The sequence below is a fragment of the Poromitra crassiceps genome, assembly GCF_964638095.1.
Source record: "Poromitra crassiceps genome assembly, chromosome: 4".
Taxonomy (NCBI): domain Eukaryota; kingdom Metazoa; phylum Chordata; class Actinopteri; order Beryciformes; family Melamphaidae; genus Poromitra; species Poromitra crassiceps.
The window spans coordinates 51,649,643-51,677,142 of record NC_139626.1 but is presented as its reverse complement, the minus strand read 5'-3'; the positions used below and the strand labels follow the sequence as shown (position 1 = coordinate 51,677,142).

The 27,500-nt window shown below is 46.4% G+C and overlaps 1 protein-coding gene across 1 annotated transcript in view; it reads left to right on the top strand.

Annotated features, from left to right (window-relative positions):
- cacna1ab (calcium channel, voltage-dependent, P/Q type, alpha 1A subunit, b) overlaps window positions 1-27,500 on the top strand; it is a gene marked incomplete at both ends in the record, with an annotated part of 374,254 nt that overhangs the window by 189,006 nt on the left and 157,748 nt on the right. Inside the window, 3 exon segments of the mRNA XM_083635466.1 lie at window positions 21,389-21,480; window positions 22,413-22,565; window positions 23,363-23,550. Of these exon segments, the coding sequence (XP_083491592.1) occupies window positions 21,389-21,480; window positions 22,413-22,565; window positions 23,363-23,550 (433 nt within the window).

The window sequence follows — 27,500 nt, the reverse complement described above, 5'->3', positions numbered from 1 at the left end:
TTCTATGCTAGCCTACTGTATATCACAGCCAAGTTCATACTCCAGTAGTTTATATGCTAGCCTACTGTATATCACAGCCAGTAGTTTATATGCTAGCCTACTGTATATCACAGCCAGTAGTTTCTATGCTAGCCTACTGTATATCACAGCCAGTAGTTTCTATGCTAGCCTACTGCATATCACAACCAGTAGTTTCTATGCTAGCCTACTGTATATCACAGCCAGTAGTTTATATGCTAGCCTACTGTATATCACAGCCAGTAGTTTCTATGCTAGCCTACTGTATATCACAGCCAGTAGTTTCTATGCTAGCCTACTGTATATCACAGCCAGTAGTTTCTATGCTAGCCTACTGTATATCACAACCAAGTTCATACTCCAGTAGTTTCTATGCTAGCCTACTGTATATCACAGCCAGTAGTTTCTATGCTAGCCTACTGTATATCACAGCCAGTAGTTTCTATGCTAGCCTACTGTATATCACAGCCAGTAGTTTCTATGCTAGCCTACTGCATATCACAACCAGTAGTTTCTATGCTAGCCTACTGTATATCACAGCCAGTAGTTTCTATGCTAGCCTACTGTATATCACAGCCAGTAGTTTCTATGCTAGCCTACTGTATATCACAGCCAGTAGTTTCTATGCTAGTCTACTGTATATCACAGCCAAGTTCATACTCCAGTAGTTTCTATGCTAGTCTACTGTATATCACAACCAATTTCATACTCCAGTAGTTTCTATGCTAGTCTACTGTATATCACAGCCAAGTTCATACTCCAGTAGTTTCTATGCTAGTCTACTGTATATCACAGCCAAGTTCATACTCCAGTAGTTTCTATGCTAGTCTACTGTATATCACAGCCAGTAGTTTCTATGCTAGTCTACTGTATATCACAGCCAAGTTCATACTCCAGTAGTTTCTATGCTAGTCTACTGTATATCACAACCAATTTCATACTCCAGTAGTTTCTATGCTAGTCTACTGTATATCACAGCCAAGTTCCTACGCCAGTAGTTTCTATGCTAGTCTACTGTATATCACAGCCAAGTTCATACTCCAGTAGTTTCTATGCTAGTCTACTGTATATCACAGCCAGTAGTTTCTATGCTAGTCTACTGTATATCACAGCCAAGTTCATACTCCAGTAGTTTCTATGCTAGTCTACTGTATATCACAGCCAAGTTCATACTCCAGTAGTTTCTATGCTAGTCTACTGTATATCACAGCCAGTAGTTTCTATGCTAGTCTACTGTATATCACAGCCAAGTTCATACTCCAGTAGTTTCTATGCTAGTCTACTGTATATCACAGCCAGTAGTTTCTATGCTAGTCTACTGTATATCACAGCCAAGTTCATACTCCAGTAGTTTCTATGCTAGTCTACTGTATATCACAGCCAAGTTCATACTCCAGTAGTTTCTATGCTAGTCTACTGTATATCACAGCCAGTAGTTTCTATGCTAGTCTACTGTATATCACAGCCAAGTTCATACTCCAGTAGTTTCTATGCTAGTCTACTGTATATCACAACCAATTTCATACTCCAGTAGTTTCTATGCTAGCCTACTGTATATCACAGCCAAGTTCATACTCCAGTAGTTTATATGCTAGCCTACTGTATATCACAGCCAAGTTCATACTCCAGTAGTTTCTATGCTAGCCTACTGTATATCACAGCCAGTAGTTTCTATGCTAGCCTACTGTATATCACAGCCAGTAGTTTCTATGCTAGCCTACTGTATATCACAGCCAGTAGTTTCTATGCTAGCCTACTGCATATCACAACCAGTAGTTTCTATGCTAGCCTACTGTATATCACAGCCAGTAGTTTCTATGCTAGCCTACTGTATATCACAGCCAGTGGTTTCTATGCTAGCCTACTGTATATCACAGCCAGTAGTTTCTATGCTAGCCTACTGTATATCACAGCCAGTAGTTTCTATGCTAGCCTACTGTATATCACAGCCAGTAGTTTCTATGCTAGTCTACTGTATATCACAGCCAGTAGTTTATATGCTAGCCTACTGTATATCACAGCCAGTGGTTTCTATGCTAGCCTACTGTATATCACAGCCAGTGGTTTCTATGCTAGTCTACTGTATATCACAGCCAGTGGTTTCTATGCTAGTCTACTGTATATCACAGCCAGTGGTTTCTATGCTAGCCTACTGTATATCACAGCCAGTAGTTTCTATGCTAGCCTACTGTATATCACAGCCAGTAGTTTCTATGCTAGCCTACTGTATATCACAGCCAGTAGTTTCTATGCTAGCCTACTGTATATCACAGCCAGTAGTTTCTATGCTAGCCTACTGTATATCACAGCCAGTAGTTTCTATGCTAGTCTACTGTATATCACAGCCAAGTTCATACTCCAGTAGTTTCTATGCTAGTCTACTGTATATCACAGCCAAGTTCATACTCCAGTAGTTTCTATGCTAGTCTACTGTATATCACAGCCAAGTTCATACTCCAGTAGTTTCTATGCTAGCCTACTGTATATCACAGCCAAGTTCATACTCCAGTAGTTTCTATGCTAGTCTACTGTATATCACAGCCAAGTTCATACTCCAGTAGTTTCTATGCTAGTCTACTGTATATCACAGCCAAGTTCATACTCCAGTAGTTTCTATGCTAGTCTACTGTATATCACAACCAAGTTCATACTCCAGTAGTTTCTATGCTAGTCTACTGTATATCACAGCCAAGTTCATACTCCAGTAGTTTCTATGCTAGTCTACTGTATATCACAGCCAAGTTCATACTCCAGTAGTTTCTATGCTAGCCTACTGTATATCACAGCCAAGTTCATACTCCAGTAGTTTATATGCTAGCCTACTGTATGTAGACTAGCACCATGCTTCCTCCGACACATGCGCAGTTGCCAGCCGCTTCTTTTCACCTGACAGCGTGGAGCTTCACCGGCAGGACGTGGGGAGCACGTGGGAGGATCACATTATTCCCACCAGTTCCCTTCCGCCCGAATAGGTGCCCCGACCGACCAGAGGAGGCGCTAGTGCAGCGACCAGGACACATACCCTTAATGCGGCTTACTCGTCAATACTGCATGAACCAGCCTTCTTCTGTATGATCTTGTGTTGGTGAGTGTGTGTGTGGGTGTTTGTGTTTGTGTGTGTGCAGGTGTGTGTTCGTTTGGTGTGTGTGTGTGTGTGTGTGGGTGTGTGTGTGTGTGTGTGTGTGTGTTGTGTGTGTGTGTGTGTGTGTGTGTGTGTGTGTGCGTTTACATGTTGTAAAAGACAGTGTTTGCTGTGTTCAACATCAACAGCAGCAGTGAAATTGGGTCATCCATACCTTACCTGTGTCTCTGCTGCATTAGTCACTGTCACTAGATCCTACAGTAGATCATACCATACCTCTGTGTGTGTGTGTGTGTGTGTGTGTGTGTGTGTGTGTGTGTGTGTGTGTGTGTGTGTGTGTGTGTGTGTGTGTGTGTGTGTGTGTGTGCACGTGCACATGTATATTTGCCCCATGTATAGGATCCACTGCTAAAAAAAAAAAGAGGTGTGGGGGGGAGGTGAGGCTAGGATAGGGGGGTTGAGATAAAGATATAGAGAGAATGAGAGAGAAAGAATCAGAATGAGAGATTGAGAGAGAGAGAGGGAGAGAGAGAAAGAAATGGGGAGAGAGCGAGAGAGAGAAAGGGAGAGAGAGAGAGAGAGAGAGAGAGATTGAAAATCAATCGCGAGGAGACCCTCTTCCCATCCGCGTTGCCGCGGCGATGCCGAGATTCCATCAATGAGCCGGGGCTGCGTTGCCCCGGCAACGCTTGTGAATGAGAGCAGGTCGGTAACCGTGGAGACTCGGCGGAGAGGAATCGCCGGTTGCCATGGTGATGCGGGGGAACGGGGAGAGACCGAGCAAAGTGAAGGTGTCCAGGGACCTCCCACATCTTCATTATCATCATCATCGTCATGTTGTTGTTGTTGTTGCGCTGTAACAGGACTATAACTACCTGTAGTAGCCAGCATATACACATCTGTAGTAGAATTTTAACAAAAGCAATATAAACAAATCCGGTAAGATTGTAACCAGGAATCAAAGGTTTTGACTAAATTAAAAGTAATATTGGAAAAAATGGTTTAGAAACCTGCCCTGTGGCTCGCTACACATCACCCAGGTGGATGCTACACATCACTCAGGTGGGTGCTACACATCACCCAGGTGGGTGCTACACATCACCCAGGTGGGTGCTACACATCACTCAGGTGGGTGCTACACATCACCCAGGTGGGTGCTACACATCACTCAGGTGGGTGCTACACATCACTCAGGTGGGTGCTACACATCACTCAGGTGGGTGCTACACATCACTCAGGTGGGTGCTACACATCACTCAGGTGGGTGCTACACATCACTCAGGTGGGTGCTACACATCACTCAGGTGGGTGCTACACATCACTCAGGTGGGTGCTACACATCACCCAGGTGGGTGCTACACATCACTCAGGTGGGTGCTACACATCACTCAGGTGGGTGCTACACATCACTCAGGTGGGTGCTACACATCACCCAGGTGGGTGCTACACATCACCCAGGTGGGTGCTACACATCACCCAGGTGGGTGCTACACATCACTCAGGTGGGTGCTACACATCACTCAGGTGGGTGCTACACATCACTCAGGTGGGTGCTACACATCACTCAGGTGGGTGCTACACATCACTCAGGTGGGTGCTACACATCACTCAGGTGGGTGCTACACATCACTCAGGTGGGTGCTACACATCACTCAGGTGGATGCTACACATCACCCAGGTGGGTGCTACACATCACTCATGTGGGTGCTACACATCACTCAGGTGGGTGCTACACATCACTCAGGTGGATGCTACACATCACCCAGGTGGGTGCTACACATCACTCATGTGGGTGCTACACATCACTCATGTGGGTGCTACACATCACTCAGGTGGGTGCTACACATCACTCAGGTGGGTGCTACACATCACTCAGGTGGGTGCTACACATCACTCAGGTGGGTGCTACACATCACCCAGGTGGGTGCTACACATCACTCATGTGGGTGCTACACATCACTCAGGTGGGTGCTACACATCACTCATGTGGGTGCTACACATCACTCAGGTGGGTGCTACACATCACTCAGGTGGGTGCTACACATCACCCAGGTGGATGCTACACATCACTCAGGTGGGTGCTACACATCACTCAGGTGGGTGCTACACACATCACTCAGGTGGGTGCTACACACATCACTCAGGTGGGTGCTACACATCACTCAGGTGGGTGCTACACACATCACTCAGGTGGGTGCTACACATCACCCAGGTGGGTGCTACACATCACTCAGGTGGGTGCTACACACATCACTCAGGTGGGTGCTACACACATCACTCAGGTGGGTGCTACACATCACTCAGGTGGGTGCTACACACATCACTCAGGTGGGTGCTACACATCACTCAGGTGGGTGTTACACATCACTCAGGTGGGTGCTACACATCACTCAGGTGGGTGTTACACATCACTCAGGTGGGTGCTACACATCACTCAGGTGGGTGCTACACATCACTCAGGTGGGTGCTACACATCACTCAGGTGGGTGCTACACATCACTCAGGTGGGTGCTACACATCACTCAGGTGGGTGCTACACATCACTCAGGTGGGTGCTACACATCACTCAGGTGGGTGCTACACACATCACTCAGGTGGGTGCTACACACATCACTCAGGTGGGTGCTACACACATCACTCAGGTGGGTGCTACACACATCACTCAGGTGGGTGCTACACATCACTCAGGTGGGTGCTACACACATCACTCAGGTGGGTGCTACACATCACTCAGGTGGGTGTTACACATCACTCAGGTGGGTGCTACACATCACTCAGGTGGGTGTTACACATCACTCAGGTGGGTGCTACACATCACTCAGGTGGGTGCTACACATCACTCAGGTGGGTGCTACACATCACTCAGGTGGGTGCTACACATCACTCAGGTGGGTGCTACACATCACTCAGGTGGGTGCTACACATCACTCAGGTGGGTGCTACACATCACTCTCTCAGGTGGGTGCTACACATCACTCAGGTGGGTGCTACACATCACTCAGGTGGGTGCTACACATCACTCAGGTGGGTGCTACACATCACTCAGGTGGGTGCTACACATCACTCAGGTGGGTGCTACACACATCACTCAGGTGGGTGCTACACATCACTCAGGTGGGTGCTACACATCACTCAGGTGGGTGCTACACATCACTCAGGTGGGTGCTACACATCACTCAGGTGGGTGCTACACATCACTCAGGTGGGTGCTACACATCACTCAGGTGGGTGCTACACATCACTCAGGTGGGTGCTACACACATCACTCAGGTGGGTGCTACACATCACTCAGGTGGGTGCTACACATCACCCAGGTGGGTGCTACACATCACTCAGGTGGGTGCTACACATCACCTTCTTGACTGTGGAGTCAAGTTTGCTTAGATGTGAAAATATCCAAGACGTAATAAACACGCTACATGGCACATAAAAGACCGAGGCGAGCACACTGTAGGCAAACTGCTATAGAGGTAATACCTGTGCGTGTATGTGTGTGTGTGTGTGTGTGTGTGTGTGTGTGTGTGTGTGTGTGTGTGTGTGTGTGTGTGTGTGCGCGTGTGTGTGTGTGCGTGTATGTGTGTGTGTGTGTGCTTGCGTGTTGTAGGTTGATTGTAAGGTGTTTCCCAGCAGTGAGAGTCCCTGTCATCACTGTCCAAACACCTCCTCCCTCTGGATATAAATCTCTCTCTCTCTCTCTCTCTCCTTCCCTCGGGTCTCTCTCCATAGCAGCTGAATCTCACACTTGTGACACACAGGGCCATCACTCTCTCTCAGTCTGCCTCGCTGTCTCTCTCTCTCTCTCTCTCTCTCTCAGTCTGTCTCTCTCTCTCTCTCTCTCTCTCTCTCTCTCTCTCTCTCTCTCTCTCAGTCTGTCTCTCTCTCTCTCAGTCTGTCTCTCTCTCTCTCTCTCTCTCTCTCTCTCAGTCTGTCTCTCTCTCTCTCAGTCTGTCTCTCTCTCTCTCTCTCTCTCAGTCTGTCTCTCTCTCTCTCAGTCTGTCTCTCTCTCTCTCAGTCTCTCTCTCTCTCTCTCTCTCTCTCTCAAGGAATGTCTGCACTCTGCAGCGCTCCATTTCTTATTTTTTATTTCTTCTGGGATTTATATCTCTCACCCCATTTTTTTTATCTAACAAGGTTGAATCCCCATCGTTGAAGGGAAGGTTGTTGTGGTTGAAGGGAGGGTTGTTGTGGTTGAAGGGAGGGTTGTTGTGGTTGAAGGGAGGGTTGTTGTGGTTGTTGTTGTTGTGGTTGAAGGGAGGGTTGTTTTTTCACATGGCAGGTATTCTCCCCCTCTCCACTCTTATTTTCTAGCACCTCCTAGTCATCTTTTGTATAGTTTAAAGGGACAGCTCACACAAAATCCAAAATACATATTTTTCATCCCTAGTGCTATTTATCCATCTAGATTGTTTTGTGTTATCGGCCCTAGAGATGTCTGCCTTCTCTCCAATACAATGGAACTGGATGGCACTCGGCTTGTGATGTTCAAAGCGCTGAAAAAGAAAAGAAAAAGAAAGAAAGAAAGAAAGAAAGAAAGAAAGAAAGAAAGAAAGAAAGAAAGAAAGAAAGAAAGAAAGAAAAGAAACTCAACAGCAATGTCGCTTTCCAGAAATCATGACCCAGTTACTCAAGACAATCCACAATACTTGTTCTGAGCAGTTTCATGTACTGTTTTCTTTCAACCAAACTACTCCCACTAGCCGCTAGTTAGCTGCTAGCTGCTGCTAGTCGCAGTGTCATGTAGGAACTATCTATGGAGAGTCAGTCAGTCAGTCTTCTTAAAACAAATTGCTCCCTGAAGGGACGGGGAGGAGTGACGATTGGTTAGGTTTAGGCATGAGGAGTGACACTTTGTTGGTTCAGGCATAGGCTAAGTTTGAACTTTAAATTGAGAGGAAAATTAATCATTAGGATAGCAGCAGGTACATTGTCATATCCCGACTAATATGCCCAATGAGAGCGGGTTTCAAGGTCTCGTTGTGCGCAAAATGATAAGACGATTCTCCTATAGGTCAATTCCGTGACGTACATGAGCTGAATAAGCGCGTGCCCTTCCTAGGCATAATACTCCCAGTATAGTATCATAGTAGGCTAGTTCTGTTTATAGTTTCTGGAGTCCACATGGACTCGGACGTGGAGAGAGAGGAGCAAACTGATGTTAAGTAGCCGAATTAACTAGCAGATCTGTAAAGCGTGTATAGGCCAAACAAGTGAGAAAGTTGCTAAAAGGAGAGAGCTATGCGTGCTCGAGCACTGAGCAGTGTTTAGCCTACGTTTAAATGTACAGCGTTGTAATTGCCTGTCTGGCTGCCATTACCACAGTAATGGAAACTAGAACGGGCTAAATTTGCTGAAGCAAATTTGATTGTGCTTGCTCCCGCGTGACGCTCCGCCCCCCTTGCACCGCCCCTGCCTTAGACCCCGCCCTCCCATCCAGTATCAATACAGCCCCAATCGGCAATGTGTAGCTAGGACGTGTTTAGGCCGTTGCAAGGGTGTATTAACTGGATGCTATGGTGTTACAGGTACTGAATGCTGCTATAGCGCCCCCTAGAGGCGAAATGACACAATATTTGTCCTATAGGCTCAGAGTACATCCGTCCACACCTGTACCAAGTTTGGTTAGCATCGGACGATCTTTGTGAAATAGGCCCCACCCACAGAACTTTGGAAGTCGATTATATCGCAACGGTGCGGAATTTCAAAAATACGCAAAATAAGTTTTGTGCGGGACAGTCCACACACGCTCTGTGATGTGGTTTGGTGAAGATCGGGCAAAATTTGAAGGAGAAATAGCAAAAAAACGCTTTTCGACAAAATTCAAAATGGCGGAATATCTAGTTAGACGGAAATGGGCGGGGCCTATATCAGCAGATGCGGAATGACCCAAGGAATCCAGGGAAAAAAGAATTTCGAATGTAGCCCTTACGGTTCAAAAGTTATGGACCAAAACGTAAGGAATGCTGCTATAGCGCCCCCTAGAGGCGAAATGACAAAATATTTGTCCTATAGGCGCAGAGTACATCCGTCCACACCTGTACCAAGTTTGGTTAGCATCGGACGATCTTTGTGAAATAGGCCCCACCCACAGAACTTTGGAGGTCGATTATATGGCAACGGTGCAGAATTTCAAAAATACGCAAAATAAGTTTTGTGCGGGACAGTCCACACACGCTCTGTGATGTGGTTTGGTGAAGATCGGGCAAAATTTGAAGGAGAAATAGCGAAAAAACGCTTTTCGACAAAATTCAAAATGGCGGAAAATCTAGTTAGACGGAAATGGGCGGGGCCTATATCAGCAGATGCGGAATAACCCAAGGAATCCAGGGAAAAAAGAATTTTGAATGTAGCCCCTACGGTTCAAAAGTTATGGACCAAAACGTAAGGACGGCTGTTATAGCGCCACCATCTGGTCAAATAGTGTAATTTTCGCGCACATAGTAAAAGGTGACTCTGTAAACCTACCTACAAAGTTTGGTAATAGCAGGTCATACGGTGTCTGAGCTAGAGCTAATTTAATGCCAACGATTTCGAAACCCCATTCAAGTGAATGGGGAAAAAAATCGTACGTTAACGCCAATATCGCGAAAACCGGCGAACGAAACCCTTAGCAATCCAAATGCACACGATTCCTCAATGAGCCGCACGTTTTGATGTCTCCCATGTCTGTGTAGTGTGAAAACTGTAGGAGAAATGGCGAACCAAACTTTTGACCAGAAGAAAACAGAATAAAGAAAGAAATAAATAATAAAGAAGTATGAGAGATTCTAAGATTGTGCTTGCCTATCTGCAAGCACAATAATTAGACCAGAATAATATTGTTTGATAATAAACATTGAAAATAATCACAGTCACACAATTATTCTACCCTTTATCTAGAGCAAGGCATTACAATGAATAAAATATTACTTCTGTGCTATAATTAAATAGATATTTAAATCGCTGTGCATTTTAGCTACGGCCACTAGGGGGTGCAGTGCATGCCCTGAACCAACGCAAACTTCGCCCATGGGTTCAGGCCAATCAGAGTCGTTCCTCCGGCCGATCCATTGTATCACCCACCTTTCATATGAGCGAGGCAGATAATGGTAAAATGGCAGCACATGCACATGCACTTTGCTTTGGTAAAGTACAAACTTTGCCCAGGCCAGAAGCAATGTATCCACCGCTGTGAACACGACATCAAATCTCTCCAAGCACCTGGAAAGCCAACATGCTAACAACACAAAGCTAGCAGCAGCTAAAGACCCAGAGACCCATGCTGTCGACCTGAAGCAGCGGGTAACGTGAACAGCAGAGTTAAACAGGCTTGTTGCATCGTCAGAGGAAATGTTGCCAGTTTGTTTCTACAGTAGAATCGTGCCGTCTTTCAGAATCAAATAATATCCTCTTATTATATATATATATATATATATTTATATTATATATATATATATATATATATATATATATATATATATATATATATATATATATATATATATATAATATAAATATCCTCCTTATTAGGACAGGGATTTATGCTGATATATGGGCATGTGTAAGGTTGAATGTTGTTATCTGGCAATTACATGACAATTGCATCCCATGGCGATGTTGAGGAGTAACGCAAAAGTAATATAACGAGTAGTGTAAGGAATGACTTGCTCCAGGGAGTGATTAAGTAAAGTAAGGCATTACTTCTCTTTTTTTTTAAGTATGTGTAATATATTACTTTTTTGAGTAACGACCCCCAACACTGTACTTCACAGAGGAGGAAGTTGGTTAAAACACATAAGGTATCCGCTGAAGGCGGGCATATCTGCTCATTTCTCCAATCACCTGCCTCAGTTTTGGTCGTGATTGGTCGAATACCATCGAAAACGTTGTTCTTTTTCCTTTGGAAGATGACAACTTCCACAGGCGAAATTTGAACGGGCTAAAGTACAGACTGTCTCAGGAGCTAAAGTACAGACTGTCTCAGGAGCATTCGAGTATTGTGGTGGAAGAGACAGACTGGCTCGAGAGACTAGTCAGTCAGCCCCTGAGGTGATTCTTGTACAACCCGTTCCGGGTGCTGCAGCAGTGCGGGTCCATCTAGTCCGTTCTAGTCTTGTTTTTCCATATTTTGTTATATCTCGGCATTGTTGTAAAGACACAGAGGTTATGATGATGATGATAATAATAAGAGTAAGAATAAGTTGTTATTTCCAATTGTCCCTTGAGTTCTTTGTTTCCTTCCATTTCTTTTGATTTGCCCCATTCTCCCTTTACACACTATGTCTCCTATCCATCCATCTCACCCTCCTTCCCTCCCCGTTCTCCCTCGCTGCTCCCTCTGCTGGCCGCAGTGTGGTGGTGCGGGCCGGCTCAGCCGTTGCCAGGGGTGACCGCATCCTGGAGGTTTGGTTGGGGTGTCTGGCAGAATCGGAAAGGATGGTTGCCGTCTCGCACGGATGAATCCTGAAGCTCTGGGTTCACCCTCATATGAGAGGAACAGAGGCATTGAAATGGGACGAAAATAAAACTGAGAGAGTGACAGAGAGAGAGAGAGAGAGAGAGAGAGGGGGGCAGAACAGGACAGAATTTAAACTCAATATTTCAGAAAGAAATCTGGCAGAAATACCTGGCAGGTGATTGGATGAACCATCTGTCTATCACCGTCTATCACAGGCTCACTTCTCACTGTCGTCACACCTAAATTCATTTTTTTTTAAAGCTTTTCCCACTTTTTCTCCCAGCCGCTTCCTTTCACCTGACAGCGAGGGAAAAAAAAACAGGTGCCCCGACCAACCAGAGGGGGCACTAGTGCAGCAACCAGGACACATATACCCCTAATCCAACTTCCCAACCCCAGACACGGCCAATTGTGGCTGTATGGACACCAGACCAAGCCAGAGGCAACACGCGAGCTCGAACCTGCGACCCTCGTGTTGGTAGGCAGGGAATCTACCGCTGCTGCACTACCCAGTCGCACGCAATGTTACCCTTCCTCTGTCTGAAAGAGAAACGCCATCTGAAACGCTAATGATCCTGATGGGCAGATTTGACAGTTTGGGAAGGGTGGGAGTGGGTAAGAGGTCATGTAAACGGAAAAAAGAAGGTGTGAAAAGGCCAGGATTCCAAAATAGTATTATTACAAAATAGAATCAATAGAATAAAACTGAATAATAGAATGTGTACCTGTACACACATGTACCTGTACAGATTTGGTTAGGTGCGTGAGAACCATGTAGAAAGTGTAAAATGTACAATGCGATAATCATAGATCATAATTGTGCATCTATCTATCTGTCCTGTAGTATGTTCCCCGGGCCTCGGGTTGTTTGCAGTTTTCCTGCTGAGGTCAGGTGTTTTGGGGTTGCTGTGTTCTGGGCCGTGGCAGGCAGTTAAAAAGCCATTGAGGGAATGAGGGGCCTGCCTGCCTGCCCATACTGGAGCTGTTCATAAATGACCTCTTACTGGAATTAGCAACCAAACTGGAGGGAGGGAGGGAGGGAGAGAGAGAGAGAGAGAGGGGGAGGAGGGAGAGAGGGAGAGAGATATGAGGGAGGGAGGGAGAGAGAGAGGGGGGGGGGGACAGTTCTGAGGGATGGAGGGAGAGAGATCTGAGGGATGGAGGGAGAGAGGGAGGGAGAGAGAGATCTGAGGGATGGAGAGAGAGAGATCTGAGGGATGGAGGAAGAGAGGGAGGGAGAGAGAGAGGGAGGGAGAGAGAGATCTGAGGGAGGGAGAGAGAGAGATCTGAGGGATGGAGGAAGAGAGGGAGGGAGAGAGAGAGGGAGGGAGAGAGAGATCTGAGGGAGGGAGAAGGGAGAGAGATCTGAGGGATGGAGAGAGGGGTGGATGGAGGGAGGGAAGGATGGAGAGAGGGAGGGATGAGGGAGGGAGAGAGATCTGAGGGAGAGAGATCTGAGGGATGGAGGGAGGGAAGGATGGAGAGAGGGAGGGATGAGGGAGGGAGAGAGGGAGGGAGAGAGATCTGAGGGATGGAGGGAGGGAAGGATGGAGAGACGGAGGGATGAGGGAGAGGCCGAGCTAAGTCCACAAACAGGATCCTGGCGTAGGTTCCTGCAGTGTCCAGGTGCGAAACGATGTAGTGGGTCATGTTTATGTCATCGTCTACAGACCTGTTGGTTCTGTAGGTGAACTGCAGGGGGTCCAGGAGTGGGTCCGCCATGGATTTGAGGTAGGACAAAACAAGGCTCTGGAAGGACTTCACGACCACAGAGGTCAGAGGTCAGGGCGACCGGTCAACTAAAACAACTTGGCTTACTGTTCAAATGTGGGAATCAAACCCCGGTTTTATTGACGAGTTGGGAGTGAGGACAGTTTGGAATATCTGATTAAAGGAAGGACTATCCTCTCTCTCTCTCTCTCTCTCTCTCTGTCTCTCCCTCTCTCTCTCTCTCTCTATCTACTGTACCCACATCACCTCAGTTTACCCACCTTTTTTTTACCAATCTTTTTAGCCCACTTGCTACATGGAGTTACATGAAGACTAAAAATACACCATGCTTGTCAGCATAACAGAGAGGAGTGCCCCATCACCTCTAAATTAGACGCCTTAAGATTCACCTAAATGGCCCAAATGACATTCTGGTGTCGGTGTCGGTGTGGTGACTGGTGGTGTGGTGACTGGTGGTGTGGTGACTGGTGGTGTGGTGACTGGTGGTGTGGTGACTGGTGGTGTGATGACTGGTGGTGTGGTGACTGGTGGTGTGGTGACTGGTGTGGTGACTGGTGGTGTGGTGACTGGTGGTGTGGTGACTGGTCTGGTGACTGGTGGTGTGGTGACTGGTGGTGTGGTGACTGGTGGTGTGGTGACTGGTGTGGTGACTGGTGGTGTGGTGACTGGTGGTGTGGTGACTGGTGGTGTGGTGACTGGTGTGATGACTGGTGGTGTGGTGACTGGTGGTGTGGTGACTGGTGGTGTGGTGACTGGTGGTGTGGTGACTGGTGGTGTGATGACTGGTGGTGTGGTGACTGGTGGTGTGGTGACTGGTGGTGTGGTGACTGGTGGTGTGGTGACTGGTGGTGTGGTGACTGGTGGTGTGATGACTGGTGGTGTGGTGACTGGTGGTGTGGTGACTGGTGGTGTGGTGACTGGTGGTGTGGTGACTGGTGGTGTGGTGACTGGTGGTGTGGTGACTGGTGTGATGACTGGTGGTGTGGTGACTGGTGGTGTGGTGACTGGTGGTGTGGTGACTGGTGGTGTGGTGACTGGTGGTGTGGTGACTGGTGGTGTGGTGACTGGTGGTGTGGTGACTGGTGGTGTGATGACTGGTGGTGTGGTGACTGGTGGTGTGGTGACTGGTGGTGTGGTGACTGGTGGTGTGGTGACTGGTGGTGTGGTGACTGGTGTGATGACTGGTGGTGTGGTGACTGGTGGTGTGGTGACTGGTGGTGTGGTGACTGGTGGTGTGGTGACTGGTGTGGTGAGTGGTGGGAAGCAACGGGTTTTAACTTACCAGTGAATTCCAATCTGTCTCCTAAATAGTCAGGGGGCCAATTCAGAATAGTACATCCGATATGACTTTTGCTAACATGTTGACTGACGTTTTCTTTTTTTTTGCTTAGAAGGGACCCATAGAAGAAGTCCTAGGGTGGTTGTCATGTTGATTTCTTTTTTCTGGTGAGGCAATTTCTACTTAAATATGCGCTAATTTGCATACATTTCAAGGACAGAAATGAACATTGCATAAAACCAGGTTCAAAATTATTGTTTCATTTTGTTGACATTTTGACATTTTTTAACAGGAATCTTTGGATATCTCTTTTGATCACTTTTTTATCTGCAAGAGGCTGAAAAGTTTATCTGCACATGAAAACCACCCAAGAGAATATTCTCAAACTAATTTTAGACGGGCATCATTTCAGATGCTGTTTTTGACATAAGGTGGTTGAAGCCACTCCAACATGGAACTACTTGATCTTCTGAGTTCTGCAGTCTGCACCGAAACCAGGCAAGATCCTGGTTCTTTGATTGATCATAGACTTTTGGTGTAACTTGCCCAAGACATTTTGGAGGGGGCTTCTGGGATTCCATCTTAGCATCCTTGAGCTCAAACGGAGACTGTCTGACTTTGAGGCTCACTTCATCTGAAAGCTGCAGTTGGGGAGGCATGAAAGATCCTTTTCCCATCAAGCGTCTCCTCATTTATGTCTATTTTGTCATTTGCATACATGATGTATCCAGGGATCCATCCTTGCTTTCCACTAAATGCCATTGTCAAAGTATGGCTTCAGAGCCTCATTTGCTAGTGTAGTATCTGTCCTCAACACGGACTCATAGCTTATGCTGTGCCTAGCAGCATGAAGTAACTGCACCAAGTCCTTTGAGCGTGTAGCTTGGTGTACTGCCAACGCATTTCCAATGTGTTTTCATGTTGCTTTCCCGTCCACCAGATGCAAAGCAAACACTGGCTTTAGCAATGTGGTGTTCAGGCCGTGTTCATCCTCATTTTCTTGCTCACCATAACTGCATAATTATTGTTGGGGAGAAGAGGTCGGTATCTTCTCCACGGCTTCCTGGATGAGGATTTGTGGCATAGATAGAGAGCCCCGGCTCCTCCGCGGGATCCCGGATGATCGGCCACTCGCCTACGTGGTCGTTGGGCGAGTCCACGTGTTTGTTGTTTCTAGCATGCATTGTCTCAGGCGTGCCCGTGCCCGTCACCGACCCCGCTTAGCCACTGAATGGTCCTGCCGGCAAACGCCTCCTGGAGAGTCGTCAATGGAGTGGAAGTTGTTTGACCTTGGTCTTCTTGACGTGGACGAGATCGAGAGCTCTCTGTCGTGGCCTAGATGTCATGTGGCTCCTCATATAGGGGCTGGTGGCACCTATGACGACATCACCGGTGATGTCATAACGATTAAACGATTATGACATCATCGACTCTCTGATGTCACATCTGACAATGTCATTTGTGCTCCCATCGTGATGTCATCGGTCCCACCAGCTCAGTGGCCTTGTGGTTTGAGTGTCCGCCCTGAGACTGGGAGGTTGTGATTAATCACCATGTGATTCCCGAGCGCGGCGCTGCTGCCGCTCACCGCTCCCCCAGGGGATGGGTCAAATGCGGAGAACAAATTTCATACACTCAGGTGTGTGACAATCGTTGGGACTTTACCTTTACCTTTACTTTACCCTGTTTCCATTGTGATGTCATACATCACTGATGATGTCACTACTCATGGCAGCTCCAGGGGACCGGCTGGATCATGAGGCTGCCCCGCCGAGAAATCCTGTACTTGCTTAATTGTTGTGATTGAGAAAATAACTGCACTTTATGGCTGTTTAAACTGGATGAACATTGACGGTACTGCTCGAGGCGGACAGCCACGGAGGCAGCCATTACTGTTTTGCCAGTGGCATTCGTGATTGGCCGGTTACAATGTCAACTACGAGGCGGGTCGCTGATTGGCTAGAGCATTTGTAATGGCTGAAAACACCCTCCCAGGGCTGGAGGCCAGACGGTCCGGTAGAACAAAATGAATTTGAGTTCACGTGACCGGCTGCTTTACCAGGCTACATGTGTCCCCCCCCCCTCTCTCTCTCTCTTTCTCTTGCCCTCTCTCTCTCTCTCTCTTTCTCTTGCCCTCTCTCTCTCTTTCTCTCCGCCCCCTCAGAACATCCCCTCCCCCCGGACAGCCCCTGTCTTCCGCCCCCGTACGTGACAGAGGATGGAATTTTTCAACGCGCGCACGCACACACGCACACACACACACACACACACACACACACACACACACACACACCTGTCAGGGCAGGAGGCGTGCCTTTGAAGCCAAGTCTTGATGGAGAAGAGGAATATTGCAGATCCAACATACGCTTTTGCAAACAATACTTGAATAATATCGTGAATTAGTGACATAATCAATCTGTCAGTTTTACAGTATTTAATGTATCAGTGTCTCAAATGAATAAAGTAATGCTTCACAGTTTACAGTATTTAACGTATCATAATGTATTATGACATCACTGATGACCTCATCAGTCTTATGACGTCACTGATGACCTGCTCTTATGACATCACTGATGATATCACAACTTCGCATCACTGATGACATCACAATTGCTCTTATGACATCACTGATGATGTCACAATGCCTATGACATCATCAGTGATATCACAATGCCTATGACATCATCAGTGGGACAAACATTGAAACAGAGAACAGAGAGAGCGGGATTGCACACTTGCTCCCTTTTATAGATTAGATAGATAGATAATTAGATAGATAGATAGATAGATAGATAGATAGATAGATAGATAGATAGATAGATAGAGAGAGAGATACCGTAGGTAGGTAGGTAGATAGATATATAGATAGATTGATAGATTGATTGATTGATTGAATGTATCAGTGTAAATTAATAGTCATGCTTCACAGTTTGGCAGCACCCCACAGTTCACTGGGTTTCCTGCATTTGTGTTTTGTGCCAAGCTGAGCCAGGAGTGACACTTGTGTTGAAACATGACTTCTGATTGGTGTTGCTGACTACAAGCTAGTGGTGCATTATTGTGATTGGTGGAACTTTCTACTCTCAAACTAGTGTGACATCACTTCTGATGGGTGGAGCTGATTGATGGAGCCAGTGCAGACTAGTGTTACATCACTCTTTTCTCCCTCGGTTTTTCTCCTATTTTCTCCCCAATTGTACTTGGCCAATTGCCCCTGCTGTGCCGGTCGTTGCTCCAGCCCCTCTGCCAATCTGGGGAGAGCCGTAGACTAGCACATGCTTCCTCCGGTAGACGTGCAGCTTCTTTTCACCTGATACTGAGGAGTTTCACTGGCAGGACCGCCAGGACATCATTATTACATCATGTCTGATTGGTGGAGGTGACTGCAGACTAGTATAACATCATGTTTGATTGGTGGAGCTGACTGCAGACTAGTGTTACATCATGTCTGATTGGTGGAACTGACTGCAGACTAGTATTGTTACATCATGTTTGATTGGTGGAGCTGACTGCAGACTAGTATCACATCATGTCTGATTGGTGGAGCTGACTGCAGACTAGTATTATTACAATATGTCTGATGGGTGGAACTGACTGTGCAGACTAGTGTTTCATGTCTGATTGGTGGCACTGACTGCAGACTAGTGTTACATCATGTCTGATTGGTGGCACTGACTGCAGACTAGTGTTACATCATGTCTGATTGGCGGAGGTGACTGCAGATTAGTGTTACATCATGTCTGATTGGCGGAGGTGACTGCAGACTAGTGTTACATCATGTCTGATTGGCGGAGGTGACTGCAGATTAGTGTTACATCATGTCTGATTGGTGGCGGTGACTTCAGGCTCTTTGGGACTTGTACATTCAAAACACCACTAAGATCAGCTTTGCATTGTGGTTGTGATTAAATTTAATTAAACAATGACTGCATCTACTTCTTATTTCTCTTCATGTGTGTCTGATGGCGGACTACAGAGTGCTGGGTGGGTGATGTGTGTCTGATGGCAGACTACAGAGTGCTGGGTGGGTGATGTGTGTCTGATGGTGGACTACAGAGTGCTGGGTGGGTGATGTGTGTCTGATGGCGGACTACAGAGTGCTGGGTGGGTGATGTGTGTCTGATGGCGGACTACAGAGAGAGAGAGAGAAAAAAACGGGTCCATTGGAGAGAATGGAGATGACGCAACTCTTAACTCTGTATGACTCTGGCCTAACGAAGCCTACTTTTAATATGAAAAACTCCTATCAGGTTTTTGGATATGCGCAAATATCACAACGGCAAACCTTTCAGCAGCAAGCTCCTGAAATGGACCAGGTGATGCTGGTACAGTAAGAATAGAGTCAGGGCTGCTCTGTTTATTCTCAACAGAAAAACTCTGCTGTTTCTACCTGCATCTCCCCCCCCCCCCCCCCCCCCCCATATGAAAATCATGTTGAGAGCGCAGTACAGATCAGAACACAACGACCACAAGGACGGTAGCCAGCTGGTTTTGTTTGTTTGATGTTGTTCACTGTCAACATGAAAGCCAGATTATTGCCAATTCTGGCAGCAGCGGAGGTTGGAGGATCCCGCGGGAGGGGAAAAGGTAGGAAGAGTGAAAATGACGAGCAGCGCGCTTTTCCTCTAATGTTCAACTTTTTTCAGCTTTAAAACGTCCACAGCGCTCCTCCAAAAACAACAGACGCCACCAGCGCTGAAACGCCAGGTGCGTTCATTAAAAGAGGAGCGCGTCTAGCGCGTCCTTACATAGAGAATGAATTGCAGAAAGACGCTGGCAGCTCCAAAAACGCTTTACAAGGACGCTTCTGCATGACGTCATTTCGTAATCGTCTTTCCGTTTTTAAACACGGAAGTAGAGTACGCCTACCGCAGTCATTTAGACTTGCCAAAAAGCTGTTTTCAAGCTAAAAACAAACAAACTGTTTTAAAGTTTTAATATTTGTCGGGTGAGAACGTGACATATATGTGACCAGTTTATCAGAATAACGCCTATTGGAAATCCTTAACGAGCAGCGAGGAGCGGGAGCGCTGTCTTTGCTGACAGTCGGACTAGCTATCTGTCAATGGTCAAACCTGATACTGGCAGTGAGAAAACACTTTTGTAACTAACGTTTAAATGCCGACCGGGTACAGCCATCGGCTCCTCGCAGCAGTAACTTTATGAACATGTAACTGAAGTTGGCCGCAGTGTCGCTTAATTGTGAATGTTGCCAAACTTCATTCATACTGACGTCTTATTTTGAAAATGGCCGCCAACTAGCGTTGAACCGGAAGAACAAATACGTTGCGTCGAACACGGAAGAGAGAAAAGTGGGCGTGGTGAATAAGGTGAATACTGTGATGTCATAAAGTTCAAGAGGAAAAGGGGGAGTTGTGTAACCATTTATCTTTGCTTTCATGCCATTAGCTTTGCATTTGACGTAATTGGGTAAGACAAGCTATTGCTAGATGGAGGAAATAATGTGTGGACATGCACGTTAATGTTAGCTGATATCAGACTGAAACTCGTAAGCAGTCCACTCGGTGGAGTGGGCTGATTCAAAGATCTGGACCCAGGCGAGTAACATGATGGACTTTGTCGCTGGTGCTGGTGACCATGCATGAGGAGGAAGTGCCAGGTTGTTGTGGCTGCTTATGCTTCTTCCACACGCTGAGGATCCCGACTGTTTGTTAAATTAATAAATTGTCAAATTGTCAATATGTCTTGTTTCTTCCTTGTTACTGATCGAGAGTTCAATCATCCAATCCAACAAACAAGAAGCAATACCAACAGGAGAAGAATACACTGTGCAGTAGTGGCAGAGAAGATTTGGCACATTTTACATGGGCACAACCCACGTATACTCAGCTGTGCTGTTCATCCCAAATGCATGTTCCTTACAAACGGGGCGCCATTTAACAGAGAAATACACAGGCTTTCCAACAGTATACAATACATTGCCAATTAGCATTGTAACAACAGAGAAATGTTCGACCAAACACAAATTTCCGAACTTTTTGTGCCAAGTTATGTATGTATATAAAGTTGCAGGAAATTGTGTATTAAAAATAAATCTTTCAGATTTTGCCCTCCTATTCACCTTAGCTATGTTCAGACGCGGGGGGGGGGGGAAATTCTTCCGGGTCGTGTTAACACTTCGGGCGGTCACGGCGCGAAATACAAAAGAGCGTCAGAAGAAGACAGTTGTTTTTGTAGCGGACAGTGCAGGGGGTAAAACAAAGAACCTAGCCTACTACTTTGAGCTCGGTACACAGCCAGCAAGCGGAGTATCCACTGTTAGCCAGGTCAGATAACGTTATCGTCGACAATGACGAGCACTTTCTTGTAAAACATACCTGGACTCCAACAAAGAAAGCTTCAGATGGTTTTCTCTCCTCCGAGCGCAGCGCGAGACACTTACGTCAATAAGACCCACAGATGTTAACATAATTCCCTGGAATGCGAGACTTAACGAGCCAGTTACATGGCGTTGCATTCTTAGACATTGCCGTTTGCTTTTATTTGGTATGTTACATACAATTGGCTAAATTATTAGTTAATTCAGAGTTAGATGATATACAACCGGGTCAAATGGGCGTGGCTACATAAGGTGAATAGTTACACAAAGTTAGGCGCCCATGATAACAGTATCCTATAGCTGTGTGTGCCTCTTAATGAAAACCTGTAACCACATCATCTGGTTCGGTTACAGGTTTTCATTAAGATGCCCTGTTATACTGATATTTCTGTTTTCTCTCCTCCTCCTCACTCCACCACCCCCCCACCTCTGTGTGTGTGTGTATGTGTCTCTCTCTCTCTGTCTCTCTCTTTCTGTCTCTCTCTCTCCCTCCTCTCTCTGCAGTATTTTGTCATCGGTGGGATCTCAGTTTGACCTGAGGACACTGCGAGCCGTCAGAGTGCTGCGACCCCTCAAACTGGTGTCTGGAATTCCCAGTGAGTGCTGCTCTGTGTGTGTGTGTGTGTGTGTGTGTGTGTGTGTGTGTGTGTGTGTGTGTGTGTGTGTGTGTGTGTGTGACTGTGCGCAATTAGCTAATATCATTAGCTAATTATAAGCCAAAGTTGCTCTATGTTGTTGCTGATTGCTGCAGCAACTTTGGCGCAATGGCTTAACAATCAGGAGGCTCGTGTTAAGGCCAGGAGCTCTGCCCAGCCTGCCGTACGGCTCGGCCTGTCATGTCTCTCAAAAACAACGGAAAATGGCCGGCCGTCTGTGAAGGCTAAGCAAGGAGACCCATTTTATTTCAGAAGAAAACTGGAGAGTTTGTGGAATACACACAAGAGGGTAAGCTCACCTGGTAGCTAACGTTAGCATAATGTGTGCGCAAGACTGAACAACCTCACTCAGCCCCGCTTAGCCCACTTGCAACCTCGACGAAGGTGGTACTAGAAAAGTACCGCTTGCCCAGTGGCAAACCAAAAAAGGCAAGTCGGGACTAGGCGAGACGAGCCGGTAGCGGGGACTGCTCCCTAGTCCGATACCTCACGAGTCCGACGACACCTCATGGTTTTGGGTTAGGGTCTGGGGGAGGTTAGGTTTAGGCGTGGGGGTGGGAGAGGTTAGGTTTTGGGTTAGGGTCTGGGGGAGGTTAGGTTTAGGCGTGGGGGTGGGAGAGGTTAGGTTTTGGGTTAGGGTCTGGGGGAGGTTAGGTTTAGGGTTAGTGAAAAACGGGGAATATAGAACCCGGGGAACATAGAAGCCGGGGAACATAGACATGATCCCCTGTCCAATGCCTCTTTTTTCGGACTCGTGAGGTGTCGGACTCGTGAGGTATCGGACTAGGGAGCATGCACCCCGGTAGCAGCGGTCGAAATGCGGCATTAGCCTCCCCTAAGCCATGTTGTGTTGCACTGTGTGTTCCCTCCAGGCCTGCAGGTGGTGCTCAAGTCCATCATGAAGGCTATGATCCCCCTGCTGCAGATCGGCCTGCTGCTGTTCGTGGCCATCCTCATGTTCGCCATCATCGGCCTGGAGTTCTACATGGGCAAGTTCCACATGACCTGTATCGATGACAACACAGGTGAGGCAGCTGGACGCAAGGAAGTACGGGCCATCGTGTTAAAGATGCTGTAAGCGATTCTGGAGGAAGAATTGAGTCAACGCGATTCTCATTCCCAAGTACTGACGCTCCGGTCCCGAACACCAACCCAAAGCTTCAGTGTTTGACTATGTGGGGATGAGAACCGCCTTCTCTCTCCTGATTGGATAAAGTGGGATGGGATACCAGGAAATGTCTCTGCTGTTAACCACAAAGCAGAGGGACCGGGAGACCCATGGTACTGACCCGTGATACTGACCAAACACTCAGTGATCGCTGTCAGAATATAGAGCTATATAAAACATTTCAACAACAAGAATATTGCTTACAGCAGCTTTAACCAACCTGCTATCTTTTAAATCTCTTCTCAAAGCTTATTTTTTTATCATGAAGACTTTTTATAATCTTTATGTTGATTGATTGATTGATTGATTGATTGATTGATTGATTGATTGATTGATTGATTGATTGATTGATTGATTGATTGTGTTTCTTGTTATCTTGTCTTGTTATTTTTTGCAACCTTGTGGCTGGAACCACTTCATTCAGTTTTATTCATTAACTGCTTTCCCTCATTGTGCTTCTGTTGTATTGATCTCTCATCTGCTCAGTCAAAACAAAAACAAAACAGAACTGAACTCTTTCTCGATCTGATCTGCCTCTCTCTCTCTCCCCCTCCCCCCCCTCTCTCTCCCTCCCCCCTTCTCTCTCCCTCCCCCCCCTCTCTCTCCCCCTGCCCCCCTCTCTCTCCCTCTCTCTCTCTCTCTCTGTCTGAGCAGGAGAGCCACTGGACCAGCAGCCTTGTGGTGTAGAGCTGCCGTCTCGGTTGTGTCCAAACGGAACGCAGTGTAAAGGCGGCTGGCTGGGACCAAACTACGGCATCACCCAGTTTGACAACATCCTATTTGCCGTCCTCACCGTCTTCCAGTGCATCACCATGGAGGGATGGACAGAAATGCTGTACTACGTACGTTACCCCGCCCAGGAAAAAACCTGGCTTTTAACACGAGGAAGGGATGTGTTACGATACGCGTCGATTCGATACGCGATATGGGTTTCACGATTCGATACGACCACAAGGGAGGGAGGAGCAGTGCAGGTTATTAGTGAGGAGTAGGGCTTGGTCTCGTTTAAAAAAAAGAAATCACCGTGCCAGTTCCAATGCCAGTACTTCATTCCATACTTTATTTTTGCCACACTTTTGAAACATTTTTTTGAAACACCGCCGCTCAACTTCACCACCACACACTGTATGCGTTTGAGCCGCTGTGGTATAGTGCCACTCACAGGTCGCGTTAAATCGAAGAACGCTTGCAGTGATTGGCTGCGAGCGAAAGCGTACAAATAGTGAGAAAATGAAAAAATAAAAATCGAGATCTGTACAAAAATGATGGAATTGGGTATCGTTTTTAACTGGAGACGTTTCAATACTACTTGGCACTGGGTTGTTTCGGTCAGTCATTCCCAACCTGGGCCCTGCTGGCCTGCGAAGATATTGCAAGTGGACCAGCAAATCATTTCGCAAAACATTCCAGTCGTATTATGGTATTATGTATGAAATGCAGTTCTCCACTGTTGAATGATACCATTATTTAATTAGTAATTGATTATTGATGAATTCGCCTATTGCAGACAGCCCCTCACTTTTAGTTCCTGGGCTGTGTGCGGTGCTGATGGACAGCTCCTTTTATCATAAAAAAAAAAAAAAAACGTGTTCTGATTATTTGGCTTCGTACCGTTTGCGATCCGATGTGGGCATTTAGATTTTCAAATGGGCCATGAGTCAGACAAGAAAGAACTGCTGCCTTAAATGTATTGAGTACCGATACCTAACCCGCACACACGCACGCACGCACACACACACACACACACACACACGCACACACACACACACGCACGCACACACACACACACACACACACACACACACGCACACGCACACACACACACACAGCTAGGAGAGGATTCAGTTGTAAGGAGGCAGAGGCTGCAGTCTGAGATTAGTTTCAAAACACCACATTTAGTTGTCCAAAACCTCTTTTCCATCTCTCCCTCTCTCTCTCTCTCTCTCTCTGCCTCTCTCTCTCCCTCTCTCTCTCTCCCCTCCCCCCGCTCTCTCTCCCCCTCCCTCCCCCTCTCTTGCTCTCTCTATTCCAGTCGGCCTCGCTCTATATTTAACATCTTTTCTGATGGATGAAGGCGGACTTCCACACTCACACAGGCAGTCAGGAGGAAACCAATGAAAGTTTAATAGAGGATGGCCTGTTTGCGCTGCACAGTAGCATGCAGCGCCGAGCCTATAGCACCCAGGCCACAGTGAGTGCCCTTATGTGAGCCTATAGCACCCAGGCCACAGTGAGTGCCCTTATGTGAGCCTATAGCACACAGGTCACAGTGTGCTACTCTACATATTGTGTGCACAATACTCCAGGTGCAGGGAATAATCAATGGTCCAATTAAAGGCATTGTATGTCTGTGAAAAGTCAATTGAGTTTGTTTGTTTAGTCAAAGGAAGACCAGTCTCAAGATCAGACAAAATGGTGGCAGAAGAAGATGCTGTAATGTAAGCATGTGTTGTGGCTTCTGCAAACAAACGCATTGAGTTTTGAAGAAGCAAAGTGGGTCAGTACTGAGGCAGCACACAGCCTGTGGGCCAGCATGGAGTTTGTGCTTCTACAGCCACCTCACTGCTGTGTTCCCTGAGCCACGCAAACTCTCTCTATTTTTAAAGCCTGCTGACGTCGGAGACAGCCCAATCTGTAGAAGCTGGCACGGCTGACATCATGATAGACCAACAAAAATACTGAATTTACTTTATGCTGACTGCAATTTATATATAAACTAGGGCTGTCAGCGTTAACGCGTTAATCGCGCATTAACTATCGGTCCTATTAACGCCACTAATTTTTTTAACGCGCGATTAACGCATGCACGTTCTGTGATGTTTGAGCCTTGGTCCGCGCCGTAGTTTTGGAAATCAGGAAGCAGTAACGTTGATAGCAAGCAGAAAGAAAGCTCCGTGAGCAGAAAAGGAGGAATAAAATGGGTATATTGGCAAGTTCAGCTTCAAATTGAGAAAGATGTCCTGCATTTTGGGTGAGAGAGAGAGGGAGCGCGTCAGCTCTCCCCGTCTGTCTTGTCTCACCGTGGCAGAGAGAGTGAGAGACAGACAGAGGAGAACGGGGGGGGAGGGGGGGAGACAGAGAGGGAGCGAGAGAGGCAGAGAAAGCGAGCGAGATGGACAGACAGGCAGTGAGAGAGGGACCGACAGAGAACGGGAACGCGAGAGAGAGAGATACCGAGAGAGAAAGAGAGAGGGGGGAGAGAGCATGCACGCAGCTTCTCCTGTCTGTGGCTGGAGAGATGTAGAGGATCGCACCAATTCACTTCACACAGTGCAGCCTGAGAGATGTGTATTCCCAGTAACTAGTAGCAATAATAACAATATTACCAATGGCCAAATACTTACCCATACGAATGATAGCTACCCATATTAATACAACAGTGCATCTTTGCACAAAGCTCTCAGGTTTAAAGTAGCCTACCTCGGTTTAAGGTAGATTTAGAACAGATTAAAAAAATGCGATTAATTTGCGATTAATCGTGAGTTACCTATGGAAATCATGCGATTAATCGCGATTAAATATTTTAATCGATTGACAGCCCTAATATAAACACGTACCTCCTGTGTATATACTGTATGTATCGCCTATTATACAGTATATGTATGAATTTAATATACACACGTACCTCCTGTGTATATACTGTATATATCGCCTATTATATATGTATGAATATACAGTACACTCGTACCTCCTGTGTATACCAGTGGCAGCTCCTGAGCTAGAAGACATGGGAGGAGGGCTCGCATCACTAAGAATCAGAACATATCACTAAGGATCAGAACGCATCACTAAGAATCAGAACGCATCACTAAGAATCAGAACGCATCACTAAGGATCAGAACGCATCACTAAGAATCAGAACGCATCACTAAGGATCAGAACACATCACTAAGAATCAGAACACATCACTAAGAATCAGAACACATCACTAAGAATCAGAACACATCACTAAGAATCAGAACACATCACTAAGAATCAGAACGCATCACTAAGAATCAGAACACATCACTAAGAATCAGAACTCATCACTAAGAATCAGAACGCATCACTAAGAATCAGAACAGATCACTAAGAATCAGAACGCATCACTAAGGATCAGAACGCATCACTAAGTATCAGAACGCATCACTAAGAATCAGAACGCATCACTAAGAATCAGAACAGATCACTAAGAATCAGAACAGATCACTAAGAATCAGAACGCATCACTAAGAATCAGAACACATCACTAAGAATCAGAACAGATCACTAAGAATCAGAACGCATCACTAAGGATCAGAACAGATCACTAAGAATCAGAACGCATCACTAAGGATCAGAACACATCACTAAGAATCAGAACAGATCACTAAGAATCAGAACGCATCACTAAGGATCAGAACGCATCACTAAGAATCAGAACAGATCACTAAGAATCAGAACGCATCACTAAGAATCAGAACACATCACTAAGAATCAGAACTCATCACTAAGAATCAGAACTCATCACTAAGGATCAGAACAGATCACTAAGAATCAGAACGCATCACTAAGGATCAGAACAGATCACTAAGAATCAGAACGCATCACTAAGAATCAGAACGCATCACTAAGAATCAGAACGCATCACTAAGAATCAGAACGCATCACTAAGAATCAGAACTCATCACTAAGTATCAGAACGCATCACTAAGAATCAGAACGCATCACTAAGAATCAGAACGCATCACTAAGAATCAGAACACATCACTAAGAATCAGAACGCATCACTAAGAATCAGAACACATCACTAAGAATCAGAACAGATCACTAA